Source organism: Triturus cristatus, chromosome 9, assembly GCF_964204655.1.
Source record: "Triturus cristatus chromosome 9, aTriCri1.1, whole genome shotgun sequence".
Taxonomy (NCBI): Eukaryota; Metazoa; Chordata; class Amphibia; order Caudata; family Salamandridae; genus Triturus; species Triturus cristatus.
The window spans coordinates 28,857,723-28,880,747 of NC_140592.1; the positions used below are offsets into that span (position 1 = coordinate 28,857,723).

Consider the following 23,025-nt stretch of genomic DNA (forward strand, 5'->3'; position numbering starts at 1 on the left):
GATAAAAATCAGCACACGACACCCTTAATATTGTTTCCAATTAAATTGGTATATCCAATCTTACTCTACCGCTCACTTTCATTCATCCCTCTTCTTACATTCACAGGAATTCCATCCAAATGTCTTTGTCATACCACAGTTTTACCCTTCTCTACCGCCATTACCCGCATCATCTGTGTCTATTTTACCATCTAAGCTGTGCTTCACTTTCTCTTTCTCCCCTCTTCAGAGGAAATGGGGAAAACACCTAAGTCACAACATAGCCCTGAACTGCAGAGTCTAGACACAACACAGGAGATGGAGACCACTAAATTAGAAAACCAGTCGCCGGGGCTTTCCCACTTCTTTCTCTGGCTCTGCACGGTTCTCAGTCTTCTGTCTGAGGGTGAGTGAATGTGGCAATAACACATCTGCACACTATTGCAGGATAGGATGCAGGTCTTTACTCTATTCTGGCATAGAGGGGCAACAGGCTCTTATTTAGGCACAGCCTCGGGAATCGTCCACAAGGGTTCTGAATTTCTGCACTTGAACACGCACAGGGTAATGCAACAGTCTTGTTGCGCATAGCAATGTGCAAAGGGTATGAGGAGAGATGCTCTGTGCATCAACTTATTCAAATAGTCTAGAAAATGCACAATCCTCTAATATCTCGATGATGTATAGCAGATTGCTATGCTGTGCACTCAACTCAAAGAATGTAGTGGACAGGGAAGGGCCCGCTGTTGCACCAACATTTGTCTTTTGCTCTATCTTAGCCTCAGTGTGTGGCGTCGCTGGAGCAGGCTCACGGTGATCTGCATGGACGACTTGAGTGACTGCAAGAAACCCCAAGATGTCGCAGGAAAGGTAGGAAGATGAAAAACAGGACGGTGTGCAGGTCTTCCAGCAGAGGAGAGGGAGAGCATCCTGCTCTCTCAAAGGAACGAAGCTAAGCGCTACCACATGAGTTTGGTGCGGTTAAAATGCCACCTGCAAGTCAAGATGGCGTCTGAAACGTGTGCTCCACAAATTGCATAAGATTTTGCAAAGACTGGGTGTGGCAACCTAGTCTCAGAGAGGTAACAGCGTGGTGGAGAAGGACCCTTTGTTAGCTGGAAATGGGTCCAGGTGGGTTGATGTTAACTTTCAGGTCTTCATTCCATGTGCGTTGATGTTAAATGTTCAGGTCTTCATTCCATGTGTGTTGATGTTAAATGTTCTGGTCTTCATTCCATGTGGGTTGGTGTTAAGTTTTCAGGCCTTCATTCCATGTGGGTTGGTGTTAAGTGTTCAGGTCTTCATTCCATGTGTGTAGACGTTAAATGAACAGGTTTTCATTCCATGTGGGTTGGTGTTAAGTGTTGAGGTCTTCATTCCATGTATGTTGATGTTAATTGTTCAGGTCTTCATTCCATGTGGGTTGATATTAAGTGTTCAGGTCTTCATTCCATGTGGGTTGATATTAAGTGTTCAGGTCTTCATTCCATGTGTGTTGATGTTAAGTGTTCAGGTCTTCATTCCATGTGGGTTGATATTAAGTGTTCAGGTCTTCATTCCATATGTGTAGATGTTAGATGCTCAGGTCTTCATTCCATGCGGGTTGGTGTTAAATGTTCAGGTCTTCATTCCATGTGTGTTGATATTAAATGTTCAGGTCTTCATTCCATGTGTGTTGATATTAAATGCTCAGGTCTTCTTTCCATGTGTGTTGATGTTAAGTGTTCAGGTCTTCTTTCCATGTGTTTTGATGTTAAGTGTTCAGGTCTTCATTCCATGTGTGTTGATGTTAAGTGTTCAGGTCTTCATTCCATGTGTTTTGATGTTAAATGTTCAGGTCTTCATTCCATGTGTGTTGGTGTTAAATGTTCAGGTCTTTATTCCATGTGGGTTGGTGTTAAATGCTAAGGTCTTCATTCCATGTGTGTAGATGTTAATTGTTCAGGTCTTCATTCCATGTGGGTTGATGTTAAGTGTTGAGGTCTTCATTCCATGTGTGTTGGTGTTAAATGTTCAGATCTTCATTCCATGTGGGTTGATGTTAAGTGTTGAGGTCTTCATTCCATGTGGGTTGATGTTAAGTGTTCAGGTCTTCATTCCATGTGGGTTGATGTTAAGTGTTCAGGTCTTCTTTCCATGTGTGTTGGTGTTAAATGTTCAGGTCTTTATTCCATGTGGGTTGGTGTTAAATGCTAAGGTCTTCATTCCATGTCTGTTGATGTTAAATGTTCAGGTCTTCATTCCATGTGTGTAGATGTTAATTGTTCAGGTCTTCATTCCATGTGGGTTGATGTTAAGTGTTGAGGTCTTCATTCCATGTGTGTTGGTGTTAAATGTTCAGATCTTCATTCCATGTGGGTTGATGTTAAGTGTTCAGGTCTTCATTCCATGTGGGTTGATGTTAAGTGTTGAGGTCTTCATTCCATGTGTGTTGGTGTTAAATGTTCAGATCTTCATTCCATGTGGGTTGGTGTTAAGTGTTGAGGTCTTCATTCCATGTGTGTTGGTGTTAAATGTTCAGATCTTCATTCCATGTGGGTTGGTGTTAAGTTTTCAGGCCTTCATTCCATGTGGGTTGATGTTAAGTGTTCAGGTCTTCATATCTGGTTTGGTAGATATTCCTAAAAAAGATGGCATTTGGGCGTTTTGTTTCTTGATTTATATTGTACTTAAAAGGATCAGATGACATTATAAAAAGAAAACCCATACAAGTGAGAGAGAAGAGCAGGCACTAGTTCCTTAAGAAGTAATATAGAAAAAAACGTGCACATGAGGTGAGCACAAGAAAATACCAGTAAGTATAACGGAGATGAGGGACACAAAATTCAACTGATAAACGAGGAGAACTATTTTATAATATTATGGAGACGAGACAAAGAGACAACGATGGGGAAGAAGAGCTAGATCAACATTAGGTAGGAATTAAAATGCAGAGAAGATGAAACATATGAGAGAAGAAACATAACCGTAGCAGTTAGAAGTGGAAAGGGATGATGAGAGAAGTCAGAAAAGAAAATGGAAAAAGGGCAAAAGGAGGCAAGTGCAGGAGTCAAGAAATAAACAAGAGGAAGCAACCATGATAGTCGATTCAAAGACGACAGCTGTGATGTAGAGGGAAATGTCATTCAATTTCAGAGGGCACAGTCAGAGAAGACTTGCCTATCTCTGCCTACTACTTATGCCATTGGTGAAGACGGACATAGATTTAATACATTCTGCTTTCACTATTCACTAGTATTCTCAAACACATCTACCATAGGGATATCTCACCAGGGTACTGTGTTCTTCTCTTCCAGGACCAGAGGAGCCTGAGGATCCTAAAGAAGAGCCTGAACTGACCTGCCTCTCCCACCACGCTGAATACCGCCTCCCCCTCAGCTTGGTCACAGATGCCGAACTATCGATTCACGATGTCCACCTCAACAGCCCAGAGTGCCAAGCTCGACAGGAGGGTCAGTGGGCCGTCATCACCATGCCGTTCGATAAGTGTGGCACCCAAGTGCTTGTAAGTAATTCTGTTATTAAACATTGTCTGCAGAATATCGGCAGCTTGAGTGGTAAAGTAACAAAGAGTACATTAATTTAGAGGTCTTAAAAAATATCTACTTTTACACCTGTGAATGGCACCCGTCAATTCCCCAAAACTAAAAATATATATTTCTGTGACAAACATCCAATTAATGTATTTAAATTGGGTTTAATCACCTCATATGTCACTGTTTACAGTCAGGCATCAAGACGTCCTATTGGACATTGTGAGGCATATCCAAATTTGGAAGGAATTTAAATAAGCATTAGCAAAGCCAATAGGTCTCACCTATGGTAGAACTATTTGCTATGTCAATTACTTTTAGTCATATTGTACAGCAGGGCGGCATGCCTGAAAGTTATGAAAATATGGATGGGGCAAGCAACAATATGGGAGGGACATACAGGAAAATAAACAATGCAGGAGGAGAGTGGGGGGCAAACAGCAATGCAGAAGGGGAGGGGAAGTGGGTGCAAGTAAAATGGAAAGAAAAGGCTTCTGAAAGTGGTGAGCAGTAGAAGGACACTGACTTGAGGCCTAGGGGTGAGTAAAGATAAAGGGAAGTGAGGTGAGGGTGACTTCCAGGCTCATGTGTGGGTAAAGGTAAATTAGTTGGGGGTGACTTGAGGGCTCATGGGTGCATAAATGTAAAGGAAGGTGAGGGTGGCTTGAGAGTTCAGGGATGGGTAGAGGTAAAAAGAAGGTGAAGGTGACTGGATTGGATAGTATGATATGGTATAACTTGTTGTACGTATGGTATGGTATGGTATGGCATGGTATGGCATGGCATGGTATGGCATGGTATGGCATGACCTGTCATTGTATGCAATGGTATGGTATACTATGGTATGGTATGGTACACCATGGCCTGTTATTGTATAGCATATTATGGTATGAGAATGGTATGTTGCGTTATAAATATACACAACCTTTGAACTGCTAACAGCAGCCATACACTTTCTTTTAGACAAGCGCCAACCTCACCAGTTGGTATAATTTAGAAATATAACTTCTGTCAGTTTTCCCAAATTGGGTGGGAAGGCAGCATTACACTGAATGTGCTTTGGAATAATGCTGATGCTTAGGAAAAAATTTCCATGGATCCCCCTGGAGGCAAGAAAGACCTTAATACAGGCACTACTAGTCAGCAGATTAGATTACGGCAATCTACTACTAGTAGGAATTAGGGAAGATCTTGCATCTAGGTTACAGATTGTCCAAAACATGGCAGCGCGGCTGGTTCTCAACAAACCAGTCCGCACCCCGTCACTACCTTTCTTGCAACAACTGCACTGGCTGCCTATTAGGAAGAGAGCAGTTTTTAAAGCACTGCAAGGGACCGGTCCGGAGTACCTAAGGAAGAAGCAAATCCGTATGTTCCTGTACGTCAACTTAAATCGAGCATTCGGAAATTGCTCTGTCCCTGCAAAATTAGCTAAGTTAAATGGAGGGGGGGCGGGGGGGGGCATGCATTCTGTCATCTTGCCCCCTTTCGTTGGAACAGACTACCAGATGAGATACGAGCCTGCTCTACTCTGGTGCAGTTTAAGAAGCTGTTAAAAACCTGGTTGTTGTAATTGCCATACTGTCATAAGCTACCAGTAGTGTGCCTCCAAGGCCGCCGAGAGATCCCTCTGGAGATGATTCGTTGCACGGTACAAATCCTAATAATAATAATGATAATAATAATAATAAATAATGTGACCAAAACGAGTTGGAGCCATAAACAGACTTGCCCTTTGAAAGAAGCAGCCCGATTAGAGTCGCCCGGGTCACTCCCGACCGCCACGTAGCCTTCCGTACCAAATGAAGAGGTAGTCAGACAGTAGAGAATACAAACCAATATATGTTTATTCAGATACGCTCGAGCCGAGCCCGGTCTGCCCAATCGCCTAGGAGTGCTGAAGAGGGGACTGACATCAGCAAACATAGAGATACCTTATGTCTGATTCTGAGCCAATAAAGGCACGCCCACCATGGAATTTTCCGAGCAGATGCAGCTGAACAAAGGAATACAGAAGGATAAGTTTCGATTTTGAGGCTGGGCACACACTATCTCCACTCCATGTGAAGCTCTTCCTGTCCGTGCCCCCCTCTAGACTAGTGGGAGAGAGGCCTCTATCTGGTGGGAAAGGTATGCACTAACAAGAACAGTGTATTCAATTTACATTACATTCATTAGGAAAGCAAGGCACAACCTTGGAGAAATTAAACTCGCCAGAAACCGTTGTCTCGGAGAAACAGACATTAGGTTTCCATCATGACTCACATGGTGGCCAAACATAAAATGGCGCGGCGAATGCTAACTTTACATGATTAATGCATAATTAAAGCAGAAAAACATTTCCATTCTAGCACCTTAGTGAATGCTGCAACATGTGACTTTATTAAAATGTAATCAATTGTTTTGTTATGCATCTTGGAAAAGACTGACCGATGAAAAGCAGTTCACTGGAAAGAGAAGTTTTGAAAATTCGGGAAAGCAAGGGGGGTAGTGACCACAAGACGATTTAGCAACAATGAAGGGTGAAAAAGCAGCAAAAAGGCACGAGCTAGAGCAGCGTAGGAGCGTGTAAAAAGAACATAGAGAGAAACAAAACACGCTCACAATCCAAGCGTAAGCCGTGTGGAAGAAACTCTCATCTAGAAATTGATCGAGCCATGCTCCAGAAAAAAAAACCTCACAAAGAGAAAGTAAGACCAGCATGCACAGAGACGCTCTCCAATGGAAAGGAAGAAAATAAAGGTGACAATGAAGTAATGACAGGCTAAACCCCTTTTTAGCATTTTATGTTTTTTAAACAATAGATTGCCGTGCTGTCTCAGTCGAGACCTAACTAATAAAGGAACCAATGCGGAGAAACCCTGCAGTGCAAAAATGAGCAATATGACCCAGTGACTCTGTACTGCAATCTCAGATAGGAGCCTATGCACCTTCCTTAGAGTATGACAAAACAAGCATTTGCAATGTAGTAGGTCTCGCATTTGCAAGAGTTAGAGCTATTGGCGTTGTAAATTACAATGTTTTTTACCCATGTGTTTTGGTTTGAAGTGGAATGAAGGGGACGTATAAACAAGTATTTGAAATGCAATTAGTTTTGCATTTGTGAAAGTTAGAGCTCTTGGCGTTGAAAATGACAATGTTTTTTATTTTTTGTATGCAGTGGAGTGATGATATTTACATAGCGCTATTACCATTTGTATGCCGTCGCTCCACTGGATAACCAGAAAATGGGACATAGGTTATGAGGGAGAGGAGATAAGAGTAATATGCTGGCTGAAAAATAAAGTAAAAACAAATTCAAGATTAAGTAAAGCATGAGAAATGTAAACAGGAACAAGATAGTTACTTTAATACTCTTACACTTATTCAAAAATATTTGAGTGTTTTTGCCTGAAAAGTTAAGAACAAGACTACAGGGCTGGAAGGGACCTGTTTGATTGTCCATTGCTTATATCCTTAAAAAGGGGTAAGTAGTATGGTTTAAAAAGACCACATCCCTGGACACAGAGCCGCGGTACACATTGTGTGAACCAAAATAAGGAAAACTGTTGAAAAGGATCATAACAAACGTTTTCCAATGTTAAGTGAGTTTTTTTTAGCAAGTGAGGAGGAGCAAGGCAGAGACAAAGAGAGGGAATAAGAGAAAGAAAGAGAGAGGGGGAGGGGCAGCAGCAGAGCATGATAAGCGAACACTGTTGTTCAAAGAAAGTAGAGAAATCAAGAATAGCGCTTCACTGGCAAACTTTGTAAAGTAGCGCTAATGTGTTTGGTTGTCAATAAAAGTAAACCTGACTACCATGATGATATTTCATAAAGGAAGAGATGAAAGGTTACAGAAGAGGGAGAGGGTCGGTATTGCGTATGGGGGAGTGTATAATGGGTGGAGAGTGGGAAATAGGGAGAGAAGAGCAGGGGTAAAAAGAGGGGTGAAAACAGTGAGTACATCCAGGGAGGAGAGACAGCTAAAAATACATCAAGGTAGGCAGTTTGGTTGCCTACAGAAAGACAGGAGAACCGGGAGAAGGAATAGTGAAGAGAGAGGACCAGGATGGACTTAAAAGAAAAAAAGAGCAAAGACTGGTGGGAAACGAGCAAAGGTTGATTGGCATCGGTGACGGAGGCTTGTTTTGGCAGGCCGGGTATGAATCTTATAGAGTTATGCATAGCCCCTGGGTCTCAAGCAAACATCTTTGAACATGACTCTAATGCCCCTTACCACCCTGTCCTCTAAGGACCCGATACCCACCTGAAACTTGTCCTCTGCCCTCAGTTCAGAGTACTAAAGACCCTGTTCCTTGCCTTACCAGTCACATCCGTAGTACACTTCCTGGCAGCAGCAGAGAACCACCCTCCGGGCCCTGCTTGCTATGGAAGAGCAAGGATCACTAAGGACAGGCGGACAACCCGCAATGAGCATGAGTATACTGCAACTAGGCGGCCGTACCCTAACGAGGCGGCCATCATGAATTACAGAAGAGTGGAGGGTTTCAAAAACGTAAAGCGAACATGTAGGTCTGAAAAATATCTTTCCAGTCACTAAGTAAAGGGCGTGCCGCTGCAATTTATATTTGAAATTTTATAGAATAGTCTATAAATTATTATTAGCATTCTTTTACTTAACAAAGACAACAAAATACTCCCTTTCTAATACTAACAACAACATAATTGTAGTAGAAATATGCTCAGAGGTTCTATTTAGATAAAATGCACGCATTCCAAAATGGCCTTCGCCATCACAGTGTTCAGCCGGACAGCTACTATTTCCGTAATCATGGAAACAAAAGACGGCAACAAGCCGATTATCCAGCTGTTGAAAATAAACAATAGGGGGCGCTTCACGTGGGTCAGCCTGTTCCACTGTGACTGCAGGCTCCTACGGCTTAAGCGTAACTAATGGGGCAGGTGGTTGCATTTATGCCACCCAGCCTCAAAAGCAAAATACTCAAGCATTTGCAATGCAATAGGTCTCGTATTACTGAAGGTTTGAGCTATTGGTGTTGCTAATAATAATGCAAAACCAATAGCTCCAACTTTCAGTAATTGCAAATCAACTGCGGCACTCACACTTTAGCTTTAAACATCTTAAGATAATGCGCCAGTGCTGCAATTGCTTCAAAAGAAAAGAACTAGACAATACATATTTTTCTATTTCTTTACTTTTGAAGCAATCGCAGCACCCGTGCTTTAGGTTAAGATGTTTAAAGCTAAAGCACGGGTGCTGCAATTGCAACAAAAGTAAACAAATTGAAAAGAATGGCACAGCATGCTTTTTTTTCTCGAAATATTTATTTTATGCAAAAGTCATTTAAGAAAATTGTGCTTCGAGGCAGTAATTAAAACATACCGAGTAACAACACATATAACAGGGGGTGTCCTCATGGGAGGTTAGTAGAAGAGAAAAGGCGGTACTAAGGAGGGACTACTAAGCCTATTGACCAATGAAAGCTACCATTTACAAAGGACCATGACAGATGACAATTAAAAAGATGGGCGGAATGTGGGCAGAGCTTTATGCCTATATCCTGAATACAGCGTGTCTCAAAGAGACAGCGCAAGTGCTGCCTTGGCGAGACCTAAAAACACAACAAATTAATTGGGTCTCAATGTAAGAAAAACAGTGACCCACTAGAAGTTAGAAGGTCATTGATTAAATTCTGCACAAGCAAATTTGAGGTTCATGGAAGGCCTAAAGACCACATGGGTGTAACAAAGGCCCCGCCGCCCCCACGGTGCGGGGAGTCCCCAGGCTTACCGATACTGGAGGGGGCCTCCTCAGCCCCTATTAATGTGAGTGTGAGGGCCCCCTTCAGTAAATCTTGCAGGGGGCCCCCTCATGTTTTGTTACGCCACTGAAAGACCTTCATGGCCCACATTGTGTTTTAGTAAACAGGACTTTGTACATTGAATAGATATAAAGAAGACTCTCCTCTGTTGAGTCTTGGAAGAAAGACTTATGAAGGACACTAATCATGGTACATACAGAGGTCTAAAAAGCTTGGAATGCCTCCCCTTTAAAATTCCTGCGTTTCAGAGATACTGATATGCTGGGAAACTCACTGCTCTCCCTACAGGAAAGTCTCAAACCTAATTCAGTGATTCGCACTCCCAGGACTGCTTCCAAGTCCTCAGACAAAGTAGTCTGTTAGGGGCTGGTGTGACAAACCAAATCCAGAACCAACGTCTTGATTGGCGGCGCCACCATTTCTTGAAGTTCAAAGGGACAAGTTATTCTTCACGTTCCAGCCATGGATAAATTGTACCATTTTATTGTCTCACTGAATATTGTTTGAATGGCTCTGTTCACTGCTTGTGTTTTTTTCTTCTTTAAGGCTGAAGATGGTAAAAAAAGATGGCACTCCTTGCTCCTGCCTCGAGTGGTCGCTCCCCTGCCTGCTTGCTGCTGAAAGGCGGTATTGTGCTACAAAGCTGAGTGATTCATTGATTGTAATAGCGCCATAGCGTTTCAGCGTTTCAGAGTTGCGGTACTTTATATTTGCATAGCGAAAAGATTTTAGAGCGTGTGAGCATTTAATTATTTATTTAAACAGCGCCAGGAATCATTATCATTTCCCACCGCCTGGTCACTGCTTCACCGGATGCTTGCTTGGTCGCTCCATTACTTTCCTGCATTGTGTAATTGACATCGTGTGCTATCGGCGCCCTGCTCTGCCCTCCCCTCCATTTTGGCTCTGTTACTGTTGTTGTTGTTCCCTTGAGCCCGCCACGCCTCCCAGCTGAGCCGCCCTCGCCCCTCCCCCTCCACTATCCATATATGACAGTTGTTCCCGCGCGCAGCGTTCACGCGCAGCGCCCGCGCCCAACCCGCGCCGAAGGTGCGCCAAAGGTAAGCCCGTCTACGCCCGTCCGCGCCTGGACCGCGCCCAGCGCCAGACCCCCTGCCCCTCGCGCTGCCCAGCCCCCCCGCATTACCTACGATGCCGCCTCCCTCCTAGCCCTTAACCCCGGTCGCGCCCCCAACTGCGTCCAAGCCGCCCCTGGACAAACTCACGGTCCTTTCTCCTGCTTCTCCTGCAAATTCAGCGGCACCAACAACATCTCCACTACGACCACACCACAGATACCCGACCCCAACCACCTACAATGCATCTTGCTCAACACCCGATCGGTCCACAGGCACGCCATCGACCTATGGAATCTACTAGACACCACTTCTCCGGACATCGCCTTCCTTACGGAAACATGGATGAACGCTTCCTCCGCACCAGACATCACCATTGCCATCCCTGAAGACTATAAGATCACTCGCAAAGACCGTACCAGCCACACAGGAGGAGGAATCGCCATCGTCCATAAGAAATCCATCCGCATCTCAACCAGCTCCGACGCCAACCTCGCCAACTCCGAACACCTTCACTTCCAGATCCACACCGACCCCAAGACCACACTCAGAGGCACACTCCTCTACAGGCCACCAGGACCCCGCGCAAAATTCAGTGAAGACATCACGGACTTCATCACCCCACACGCGCTCCCCTCCAAAGAATACATCCTTCTGGGAGACCTAAACTTTCACCTCGAAAAGATCAACGACCACAACACCGCCACCCTCGTGGACAACCTCGCCAACCTCGGACTTAAACAACTGGTCACTTCCCCCACCCACATCGCAGGTCACACACTCGACCCCATCTTCACATCCAGCAATCATGTCTCCTTCAGCCACACTGCGGATCTCATCTGGACTGACCACAGCTGCGTCCACTTCACCTACAACAAGCCCAAACCCACCAACCACCTCCAACCAACTCTGCAAAGAAACTGGAACAAAATCACCACGGACCAAATCTCCGCATTACTCCTTCAAAACACCCCAGCCCTCTCTTCTAACGTTAACGAAGCCGCCGCCAACCTCACCCTATGGCTATCCAACACCGCTGATACCTTAGCTCCACTGAAAAAACGTCAAAACAAACCCGGCAACAAGAAGGCCTCATGGTTCAACGATGAGCTTAAGAAATCCAAGAAACTCTGCCGCTCCCTCGAAAAGGCCTGGAAAAAAGACCCTACCACCAGCACCAAGGACGCCTTCAAAAACGCCACCCGTACTCACCACCAACTAATCCGAAAAGCCAAGAAAACAGCATTCAAGGATCGACTTGACAACAACGCCCACAACAGCAAGGAACTTTTCAACATCGTCAAGGAATTCTCCAATCCCTCGGCCAACTCCAACGACATCACCCCCTCTCAAACCCTCTGCGACTCCCTAGCCTCATTTTTCCACAACAAGATTGCAGACATCCACAACAGCTTTGACAACCAACCCGGAAACCAACCCACCCCACCATCTGCTGTACACCTTCCCCCCGTGAACACCCTTAACGCCTGGAACCCAATCTCCACTGAGGACACCATCCGCCTGATGAATTCCATCCACTCAGGATCCCCCACAGACCCATGCCCTCACCACGTCTTCAACAAAGCAGACTCCGTCATAGCACCGCACCTCCGAGACGTCATCAACTGCTCCTTCAACTCCGCTACCTTCCCAGAAGACTGGAAACACGCTGAACTCACTGCCCTTCTGAAAAAACCCACAGCAGACCTCACCGAACTCAAAAATTACCGCCCCATCTCGCTTCTTCCATTTCCGGCCAAAGTCATCGAGAAAGCTGTCAACAACCAGCTCGCCGCCTTCCTCGAAGCCAACAAATCCCTCGACCCCTCACAATCTGGCTTCCGAGCAAAACACAGCACTGAGACCGCCCTCATCGCAGCAACAGACGACATTCGAACTCTACTGGACAATGGAGACACAGTCGCCCTCATCCTCCTTGACCTCTCTGCAGCATTCGACACAGTCTGCCACAGCACCCTTTTACAGCGCCTCAGAAACATCGGGATCCAAGGAAAAGCACTTGATTGGATCACCTCGTTCCTCACCGGAAGAACCCAGAGAGTCCGCCTTCCACCATTCAAGTCCGAGGCCTATGAAGTCATCTGCGGCGTACCACAAGGATCCTCACTCAGTCCCACCCTCTTCAACGTATACATGAGCCCCCTCGCGGCCATCGCACGCCATCACAACCTCAACATCATCTCTTACGCGGATGACACCCAACTTATCCTTTCTCTCACCAATGACCCCAGCACCGCCAAAACTAACCTACACGAAGGAATGAAAGAAGTTGCCGAATGGATGAAACACAGCCGTCTGAAACTGAACTCAGACAAAACTGAAGTACTCATTCTAGGTACGTCCCCCTCTTCATGGGACGACTCCTGGTGGCCGGAAGCCCTCGGAAAAGCACCCATCCCGACGGACCACGCACGGAACCTAGGCGTCATCCTGGATTCCTCACTCTCAATGAACAGACAAGTCAGCGCCGTATCCTCTTCCTGCTTCAACATTCTTCGCATGCTCAGAAAAACATTTCGCTGGATCCCCACCGAAACAAGGAAAACTGTCACCCACGCTCTGGTCACGAGCCGACTGGACTACGGAAACACCCTCTACGCAGGTACTACCGCAAAACTCCAGAAGAAACTCCAACGAATCCAAAACGCCTCAGCCAGAATCATATTAGACATCCCACGCAACGAACACATCTCTGGTCACCTCAAAGACCTCCACTGGCTACCCGTCAATAAGAGGATCACTTTCAGACTGCTTACCCACGCACACAAATCACTCTACGACATCGGACCAGAATGCCTCAACTCACGTCTGTCCTTTTACACCCCCTCCCGCCAACTACGCTCTTCCAGCCAAGCCCTCGCCACTATCCCTCGCATCAACAAGACCACCATGGGAGGCAGATCCTTTTCTTACCTGGCTGCTAAAACATGGAACTCTCTCCCCGCATACCTTCGCCTCACCCAGAACCACCTAGCATTCAGAAAGCAACTTAAAACCTGGATATTTGAAAGGTAATCCTCCTCCCCTTCCTAAGCGCCTTGAAACCCTATGGGTATGTAGTGCGCTATATAAGTTTTGTGACTTGACTTGACTTGACTATGTGAATTCAGTCTATGGCAGCGTCCCGAATACCGCAGTGCACAGGATTGAGGTACCGCTGAGGTGTGAGACGGTGGATAACGAGACCTTGATCCTTCAGTTCCACCCCATGGTCACCTCCAAGGTGGCGCTTGGGCATCACAACGTCTCTATGAGTTTCTACCAGAGCAGCGCCTTCAATGACCCAATCACAGTGTTTCCTTATGAGATTGACCTTCATGGGAGGATATACGTCGAATTTAAGGTGGAGTCTGATGATGACAACCTCCAGATACATACCGAAAACTGTAACTCCTCCCCATCCTTGTCTCCAGACGAAGAATCCTACAGTCTCCTGAAGAACGGGTGAGACGTCAGACAAATGTATTTCTCCATGAATACAGCAAAGAACTGTGAAATAACAAATTCCTTCATTATTAAGTAGCTTAACTTGGATATGAATACACATAGTAATATTTTCCTACATGTAGTAGCAGATGTTGGTGTGGCTGCAGGTATCCATTTACAAGGGGACCTCCAAGTTCCAGAATCTTCTTCTTGCTTGCAGATTCCCCCCCCCCCCCCCTCAGTTTCATGCTGTCCCCCAGCATGTTCAAACCCTACATGGAACCACTCACCAGTAACAGCACCACAGTTCACCAAAATGCCAAGGACACACAGGTCCACATGAAAGTGTCCTTTGTTCTGGACATCCAAGGCCTCCGACAATGCACGCACCTGCATCCAACCATGTATCCAGCTCATACCTGAAGCTTGACCCCATCACAAATAGAATTCCTGCTATTCAATGGCAAGAACATAGGTTCAAAAACCCCTTTCACCCAATGTCCATTCACCTATATTCATGCTGGACACCAGCCTTACTCTCCCAAAGGGCACATTGCAAAGAAACCAAGACAGCCTTATACCATGTCTATCTACTGAAGAAAATGAAACCATTCCTGCCAGAAAGTAACCTAAGAATTGCTGTTCAAGACTTTACCCTCTCACATTTAGGTGGTGGCATTGCCCTGTTCCATATCCTCTCAGACATCACACTGATTGTAACCTATACATCACAGCATGCCTTATCTGGGGCCTTACTAAATATACCATATTACCCCCCACTCTGATGTAATTCCGCTGCCTCCAATTGCCAGCCAGCACCAGCTGTATGATCTCAGAATATTGTAACCAAAATCTCATCTTGCAGAAATATTGTGTCCTAAATATACTTTACAAAGCTAACACCGATTAGTGTTAATAATTCAATGTCTGCACCAAATAGGACAATATGTTTGTTAAAGAAATTTGGATACTCTATTTCTGTCAGATGTTTTTTTTACTAATGATATTTCAAGATACAACCTGAACAGCACCTGCCTTTCAGGGTGGTTTGCATAGAAGGAGCATTGTATACATACATGCACACATAAGAACATAAAACCCTAGTACAGTCAATTTTTGATGTCTCTGGTTACCTGCAATAAGCATATGGTGTTGCTGCTCAAATGTAATAAGTTATCACAGCTGAGTTTTGATGTTATAATACTTCTTGCCAGAGCTGGCAGCTACGGTGAAATGCAGATCTCAGAGTATCATTGCATGTGTAGATTAAACAGTGAAAAGAACTGGCTTGTTGATCTTATGATCTGTTTTTCTAAAATGGACAGTGATGAGCAGAAAATAAATATTTATGTCAAAATGTTTATTTCTGCACCCTGGAGTCTTTGCAGAAAAGATGGGATCTCTCAGCATGTTTATATACTTTCTGAGCAATAGTGTTTTTTTAAAAATCTGACTTACATTAATCCGATTCTAATATCTTTGTACAACAAAATGCTATTTTAGATGTGTACACTTCACAATATTAACGAGGCAGTAAAAAGAATAAAATAACCTCTCCTTTTCTTTTGACCTCCTTCCTCTAAATGGTTACGAACTCCATAATGACTTGTACTATCCTTATAAACTACAGCGGTGGGTTCTATATCCATGTATAATGCACAAGGACTGGTTAATACAACTTTATTGTTGAAGCTTAATGATCAGTAGTAAATACTGACCAGAACAAAAATATATTTATTTATTCCCTAATTAAGCAATGCATCATGATGCTAACAGAAATGTCATTGTTTTCCTAGAAAATCATCCGTTTGTAAATATTACAGTGTTTGTGGTGAAAAGATGAAGTAAAAAAGTGACGTGTTATCACACCAATAAATAAGTTTGACTCAAGGCATGGTACAACATCCCGAAGTTCAGGTTTAAAAAGCCTCTGCCCCACGGAACACGATGAGGTCCAGTGTAGTCAGCAGCGCGTCCACTCACTAAAGCAATCCGCTGCTCACCGAAGCCCTAGATTTGGAGACACCTTCTTATTCAAGTCTTCCAACCAGACATGAGGAAACAACAGTCCTTCCACTGCTGCCGTTCCAGCCATAGCAGCCAACAGAACACATCCTGGGTCTACTAAACTGTCCTCAACTAACGTGCTAGATCCTAGGGTGTCTTTAATGTATGATGCAAAGGGAAACAAGGGAATCTATAACCCCCTTTCCACTTGTTACACCAGCACGAAGAATCAGCAGAGGAATCACCGGCATCTTCTTCAATAACACCAGCTGCAGAGTTGAATTTAATGCCATTTCATCAGAGTGTTCTGCTTCCCCAGAAAAACTCCTTTCATGATCATGTAACCAACAAGGTAATACATCCGAGGTAGGCCAAACTATTGATAAACTATCATTAAAGCTAATCAATGCCAGATCTTTGAGCATGACCAGCTAGCTGACCACAACCCTGATCTTTTCTTCATTAGATGGCTAGGGGATGAGGCTTCACCAGGATGAACTTCAACCTAAAACTCCTTTGAAGAAGAACCCACCGCTAGTCGGCCTCTGGACCAGCTAGCTGACCACAACCCCTATCTTGTCTTCATCATATGCCTAGGAGATGATGTTGCACCAGGAAGAACTTCGACCTAAAACTCCTTCTAAGAAGAACCCACTGCTAGTCAGCCTCTGGACCAGCTAGCTGACCACAACCCTGTTCTTGTCTTCATCATATGGCTAGAAGATGAGGCTTCACCAGGAAGAACGTCAACCTAAAACTCCTTCAAAGAAGAACTCACTGCTAGTGTGCCTCTGGACCCAGCAATGTTCCCATAATAATTTTATAACATGAAAGCTCCTGTCATAACAACTCAGCAACAACCTCTTCAACTCAGATGTAAATCTACTTAAAACCTAAACCAGAAGCTGTGAAAGACAACCAGCTATAACAGCTCTACAAAATATACACAACATCCATCACAAAAGCAAGAGAAGTCACTACTCTCATTGCATTTCACGTGCTACATGCCCACATATGAGCTTCTTAAAACAGCCTCTGAGTTTTCAAAGGCAAACGGTAGCTTAGCTGGCGTGAAACACGCTCTGCTGCTAACCATATTAACAATGCTCCATCAACTAGCGAAATAAACTAATAACATCAAACCAAAAGAAACTTATAAAGATAGCAGCGTAGCCGGCAGACCGTCCTCCATATGTATTCAAAAGCATTGTGCTAGACTGCTCTGTTGCCATACTGGTCAAAGAGATTAGTAACTTGTCTCTAGAACTGGAGAGTTAAAGAGCTGCATGAACACATAACACATTAACCCTGTCCTAAAGTAGCAGGGACTTGAGCCGACTAGCCAGGCAATTAACAGATCAATATTTGAAGGATTGCTCCTAGGTAAACTCATTGACAAAGCAGCCTTTACACATGCCTCCTGTGTATTGAACAACCACACTCCTCTCATGCAGACAGATTGGATTCAGCCCAGTTAAAAGTACTAAGTGACTATTCATTTCCATGTGGGATGATCTGAACACCATAGGCTCTGGTGGAGGGGGCACAGTACACCTACTGGACCTTTAAGAAGCCTTTGACACAGGAGACCAGCAGCTGTTGATCCAAAGACTAAACCAGACAGGATTCCAGGGATCTTCAGTTGAATCAAATCATACTGCATAGAGCCCAGAGTGTCACATTTCCACAATTCTGCTCTTCATCATTCACATCACAGGCAGGTGACTCCTCATACCTCTCTTCTTTAATTTACATCCATCTTACAGGATTTCATCTAGGAACATGCTGGAAAGAGTTCATATCTGTGCAAGAGAGTCACAAAAGACCATGAAGGGTTGGAGGCTGGACTACCAGCTCTTGGTGGCTGGCTCACACACAGAGGGTCAAGAACTGACCGGTCCAGGTCAGGGCCAGTAGAGAGATCACAGCAGCTCCTGGTCACTATTAAGTGGCTACGAACTAGGAAGATGGTGCTTGTCAAGTTTCAGTTTGTTGTATGGCTCCTGCTCTCGCTTAGTTGATCAGTGAATTGCATTTCCTCCACTTTTGTTTTGATATTACTTTTTCAGGTTGATGTTTCCCTTTTACCTGGCTGTCTTACCTCGTGTCGTTTTGGTCCCATCGCTGCTGCTGCTTTGTCTGAAGGCCCGCCAGAGGCTTCCATGCCTCTGAATGTTTCCTAGTGCCTTCAGGATTTGTTACCGTCATCTCCTTTGAAGTCCAGTCCAGGCATGCAGAGGGACTCTCATGTGATGGGCCTCTTCCTAGTGTGATTTTTCTCTCACTCGTGTTACCTTCTCTCTAGACCCAGTCTCTCTCGTCTTCTCTTATCCCTATTCCCAAATTTTCCTTTCTGGACTGATCCAGGAGGTTGGACTACCTTTCCGCATCTTGGGAAGTTCTACAAGGAATATTGGTAGATACCCTCTGAGTCCAGAGCCTGGCCCTCCCACTTGGGAATTGCCTCATCCCTGACAGTTTTCCAGGCTCACATACTGGCATGGATTCGGATCTTAATCCCCTTTAGGCTGTGGCACAAGCCATTAGTAAGATTCAGAGTGAATAGGAGGTGGCTCGCGAAGAGTGAAACTATTGGTTAAATAAGATTAAATTCCTAGTAGCGAATCCATCTGCAGTGATGGTTGAAAGCTCTGTCATGGCGGCTGGAGAAACGCCATAGAGTCCTATCCCAGGCACGGTTCACCCCAGTTAATAGGCCTCATCGTTTTGGCATTTCCTGGAAAGGTTTCAGGCGAACCATGAAAATTTCATTTTTTTGCCACTTAGCCCAAATTAGGTTTTCTCAGTCAACCTCAGCTATTTCAAGTAGACCCAGCTCATGTTACGTTCATTCTCTCTCATTTGTCCTAAGATGCATTCGCCTGGGCCACACCTCTAATAAATGAAGAGTGCCCATTATTAAGGTGCTATTCAGACTTCCTTTCGACAGTTCTTCAGTGTCTTTTCCAAAAACAGGTATTGCCGTCAGCTCATGTTAATTTGCTCATGTTCAAGCAGGGAGCTCGTGATATCCTTTCCAATGTGACCAAATGTTATCAATCAAAGGCAGAGACGGGGTGGATTGATGAAGCCGCCGTAGCCATGTTCTACAACAACTTGAGAGAAGAATTTAAAAACGCTTACGTACTAGCCTCAAATTTACCCAACATGATGGAAGCTGTAATAGACTTCCTGTTTCAGACTGAATCCCAGCATTGCCTTCAGAAGAATGAAAGAAAAGGATGGGCCCACCCTTTGTTGCTCAAAAAGTTTTTTTCAGCATCAGAGTAAAAGGCAGAGGAACCTGCGCAGACTGCGAATCTGAAAAGATCCTTATCAAAAGAGTGAAAACTGACTCCAAGCTGCAGAAAAACTACCGGACATGTCCTTGACTCGCAAATCCCAGACCGGCCTTTCAGTAAGAGTTTGCACCTTTATGAGTACATTATTGTTCACCAGCTGAAGATACAAGACCCACTCAGCCCCAAAACTTTGAACCTCTATTTCCGTGTTAGGTGCAGCCCAGCCCAAACCTGCTTTGATCATACTGGAGCCAATGCGGCAGTACAAACCGCCCCCTAAAGCAATAGTCACATTGAAGTGATAGCACAACAAAAAGCATTCTGTCCATCATCTGTTTGTGTTGCTATAGTAGCCTCAATTGGGAAAGGGTATGCCCAGACGTGGGTCCTGTGCTCACTACACCACTGGATTCAAGCTAGCCTGGCTGATGAGGGGCGATACCCCGAAACCGGTCCCAGGATGCTTGTTTTCTGGTCCAGGGAGGAGCGGGCCTTGAGGTTCGGGCTCGATTGTTCCCATGGGGAGCAGGGTCAGGACTGATTTGCATATTGCTGGATCCAAACTGGAATGGATTTAGGCCCTGATCTCTGTACTAGGGTTGAATGTTTGGTACTGTTCAGCATTCTGCTCATCAATTGTTCTTTATGCATTTGTCACCCTAGGTGGTAAGGGTCTGTCCAGACGTGGGTCCCATGCTCGCCATGCCACTGGATTTCAGCTAGCTGGCTGATACCCCAAAACTTGGCCTAGGATGGTTGTTTCCTGGTTCAGGGTGGACATGGCCTGGCAGTTTGGGCTTGACTGTTTCTATGTAGAGCAGGGTCAAGACTGATTTACATATGGCTGGGTCCAAACTAGAATGGTATAATGAGTAAAATAACAATGGATTTAGGCCCAGATCTCTGTACTGGAGGTGAATGTTTTACAATGCTCATCATTCCGTCCATTATCTTTTTGTGTTGCTGTAGTTGCCTGAAGTGAAAAGGGCGTGTTGCTGTAGTCGCCCTAAGTGAGAAGGGTATGCGCAGACATGGGTCCCATGCTCACCATGCCATTGGATTCAAGCTTCCCTGGCTGATGATGGGTGATACCCCAAAACTGGTGCTTCCCATGCCATTGCATTCAAGCTACCCAAGCAGGGGTATATAGAACCATGTCCAGATGGGGGAGGTGAAGGAGTGGACCACCACAGGACCCCAGGTAACCTCAAAAAACAATACAACAAATCACTGCCCCCTCACCAGTACAGTAAAGTAACGACCCTCCATCCAAATCATAAAACCTCTACAGCTATTAAAATCTGTGGATCACAAATATACCCACAAACTAAACAGGGGGTGATAGGCACGAGCCATGGACTACCCCAAAAAAAGAGGGGAAGGGACCCCCGACGGGCCACCCACCCCGTAGCCACATACCAAATATTTGACAAATTGACTCCCAGGGTATCAAGTCAAAAGGAGAGAACCCCTTTGGCCTCGCTGTAAAGAAAGAGCAAAAGGCCCTACATGCAAGTTCAGTAGGAAATAAAGAACAGAGGAAGGGGAAGAGCCCCAAGTAGACAGAAAGTAGAATAGAAAAGAGAACAACACAGGTCCAGTGCATTAAATCGGTCCCTCTGCAGATTGCGGAGTGACCTCAGGTGGTTCCCAAATCCGGTCGGTTTGTAGGGTAGAGTCTGAGTCTGTGCCAATGTCAGGGACACGTGAGGCTGCCCCCTCCTCAGGTGAATGCTGTCTGGATCAGAGGTCGCAATATTAGCCGCTGCATCAACAGCACTCTGACGGTCCTTATGGGCTTGGTCCGATAAATGGGCACTGATTCATCCTCACCTATGCCAGGGTCAATTCCAAGGACACCTGCTATGCCCTCGAGATTCCAGACTCAAGCCAAGCCAGTCCCACTCCTCCTTGGGTTCAATGAAGAAATTCATACCATGGGTAGTGATTACTCACAGTCGGTCAGAGTAGAGCATAGCATATTGGATACCAAGTTCTCAGAGCTTACGCTTGACCTCCAAAAAAAAAAAAAAAGAGGCCCTCATTTCTGGACCACCAGGGTAAAATGCATGAAAAGCATTATCTGACTTTCATCTACTTGAAGGTCTCCATGGTCTCTGACACATTTGAGTATATGGTCTCTGCCACGGAGGTGTAAAAGGCATGCTACAACAGGCCTAGGTGGCCCACCGGGGAGGGGTCAGCTGGGCACACTGTGGGTCCACTACAGTGCGAAGAATGGGGAAAAGCCCTTCAGTGTCACTCTCTCCCACAGCCAGGTCTCAAGGAAGACCACCATATTCAAGACTTCTCAGAAATACCCACCACCCGGGTACTATTCCTGCGTGCTCAGCCCTCTGAATCTTCCGCTCGGGCCTCAAGGAATCAGACCCAGTCAAAAACCTCCCCCATTTGTGTTTTCAGATCAGCAGTCCTGGGGACCAGTTCCTGCAAGGTAAGTTCTGTGGCCGCCATGAGGTCCCCTAGTTTACGGTGATCAGCCCTAGGGAGGCCAAGGTCCACAACCACTGTTTCTATTTTGTGCTCAAGAGTGTCTTTAGTGTCTTTAATGGCCAGAAGAATAGAATTCAACTTGTCCTGAGATATTGTAACTAAGTCAGAGTAGGCGCCTGACTCGTTGCTAGAATCTGGGGATTGTGTGGGCCCTGAACCTTGAGCCTCCTTCCCACAGCCAGGGCACGACATCATGGCGGGTGAAGTGGGAGGGCGGACTGGAGAAAGCAACCAACACCATGTGTCTGACCAAACTGCCAAAGGGGCCGGAGAGGGTACTTATCAGTATCATCTGTGTATCTCCAGGATGCAACCCATAGAAGGAAGGGAGGGGTAGGCCATAAAAGACACAGGGTGGGAAGCAGACACTCAGCTGGATCAATGGACCCAAACTGGTGATCACGGCCAAGCACAGCACTGCACAGGGGTCAATAGTCAATGAGAGGGTCCCCTCTCCACAGCAAATGCCACGCACAACAGTAAGGGGAAAGGCAGTGGCCCATCACTGCTCCAAGGATGGTTGGACATCAGTAAGCAAGGCAGTGCAGTTTGTGGCAAAGGTCCGGGTTCCTTAAGCGATATAGGGAGTCTTGTAACTATCTCTCTCTCAGCCGTCCATACTCAAGCACAACTCGGAGCCCACTGTGGTGGGGGGGGAGGACAATCCCACATCAGTGTTTGGGATCGCAAAGGTTCTGGACACTTCCGTGGTGCACCAGAAAAGTAAGCCTAGTCCAAAGACAGAGCGGGAGACCCAGGTATGTAGAGGGGCTGGTCAGAAGACTACATGCTCAGCCAGGCCCTCCAAGAAGGTAGAAGAAACCCTCACCTAGAGCACCATGCAAAGGGGTACTGAATCAGCAGTCTCTGGTGCCCTCTGCCGCCTCTGGTGCCCTCTGCCGCCTCGAGGAGAAAATGTTTTTGGCGCGGGGCCGCCTTCTTGGGCTTGGTAACACCCAGTTTGAATACGTCTTGGGTTGCAAACCAGCCCGAGCTGTCTCAACCGCAGGCTCAGGAGCTTCCTGGGGGCCTCCTGGCACTACCAATCACTGTTGCCAGGGCTGGTCTGTATGTCCTGTGGGCCACCCCTCTGCGGCTCGCACTCAGATGTCAGGGGAATCTCACGCCGGCACCTGCATAGGTGGCAAGGCTCCTTAGATGCCAGCTGGACAGCCCAAAGTGATCGGACCGATCCAATAGGATGCGGGGTCACCCACCAGGTCTCTGCACCTTCCACAGCACTTCTCCAATCACCTCCGGTGCCAACGTCTTCTAAGGCTCGTCAGAGAACACCGCCATTTTTGAAGTGTGGCCACAGCACGGCTGAAGAAACGGCAGTTGGCGCGCAATCGGTGAGGGATTCGGGCCCCCACTAGCAGGGGGC

The 23,025-nt window shown here is 45.8% G+C and overlaps 1 protein-coding gene across 1 annotated transcript in view; it reads left to right on the forward strand.

Annotated features, from left to right (window-relative positions):
• The window catches only part of LOC146797303 (IgGFc-binding protein-like), a 230,153-nt gene extending 216,313 nt beyond the window's left edge, over positions 1–13,840 (forward strand). The window contains exons 3-5 of the mRNA XM_085627587.1: positions 3,276–3,488; positions 6,452–6,468; positions 13,490–13,840. Of these exons, the coding sequence (XP_085483713.1) occupies positions 3,276–3,488; positions 6,452–6,468; positions 13,490–13,840 (581 nt within the window). The remainder of the gene's footprint in view (positions 1–3,275; positions 3,489–6,451; positions 6,469–13,489) is intronic.
• The last annotated feature ends 9,185 nt before the right edge of the window (positions 13,841–23,025 follow it).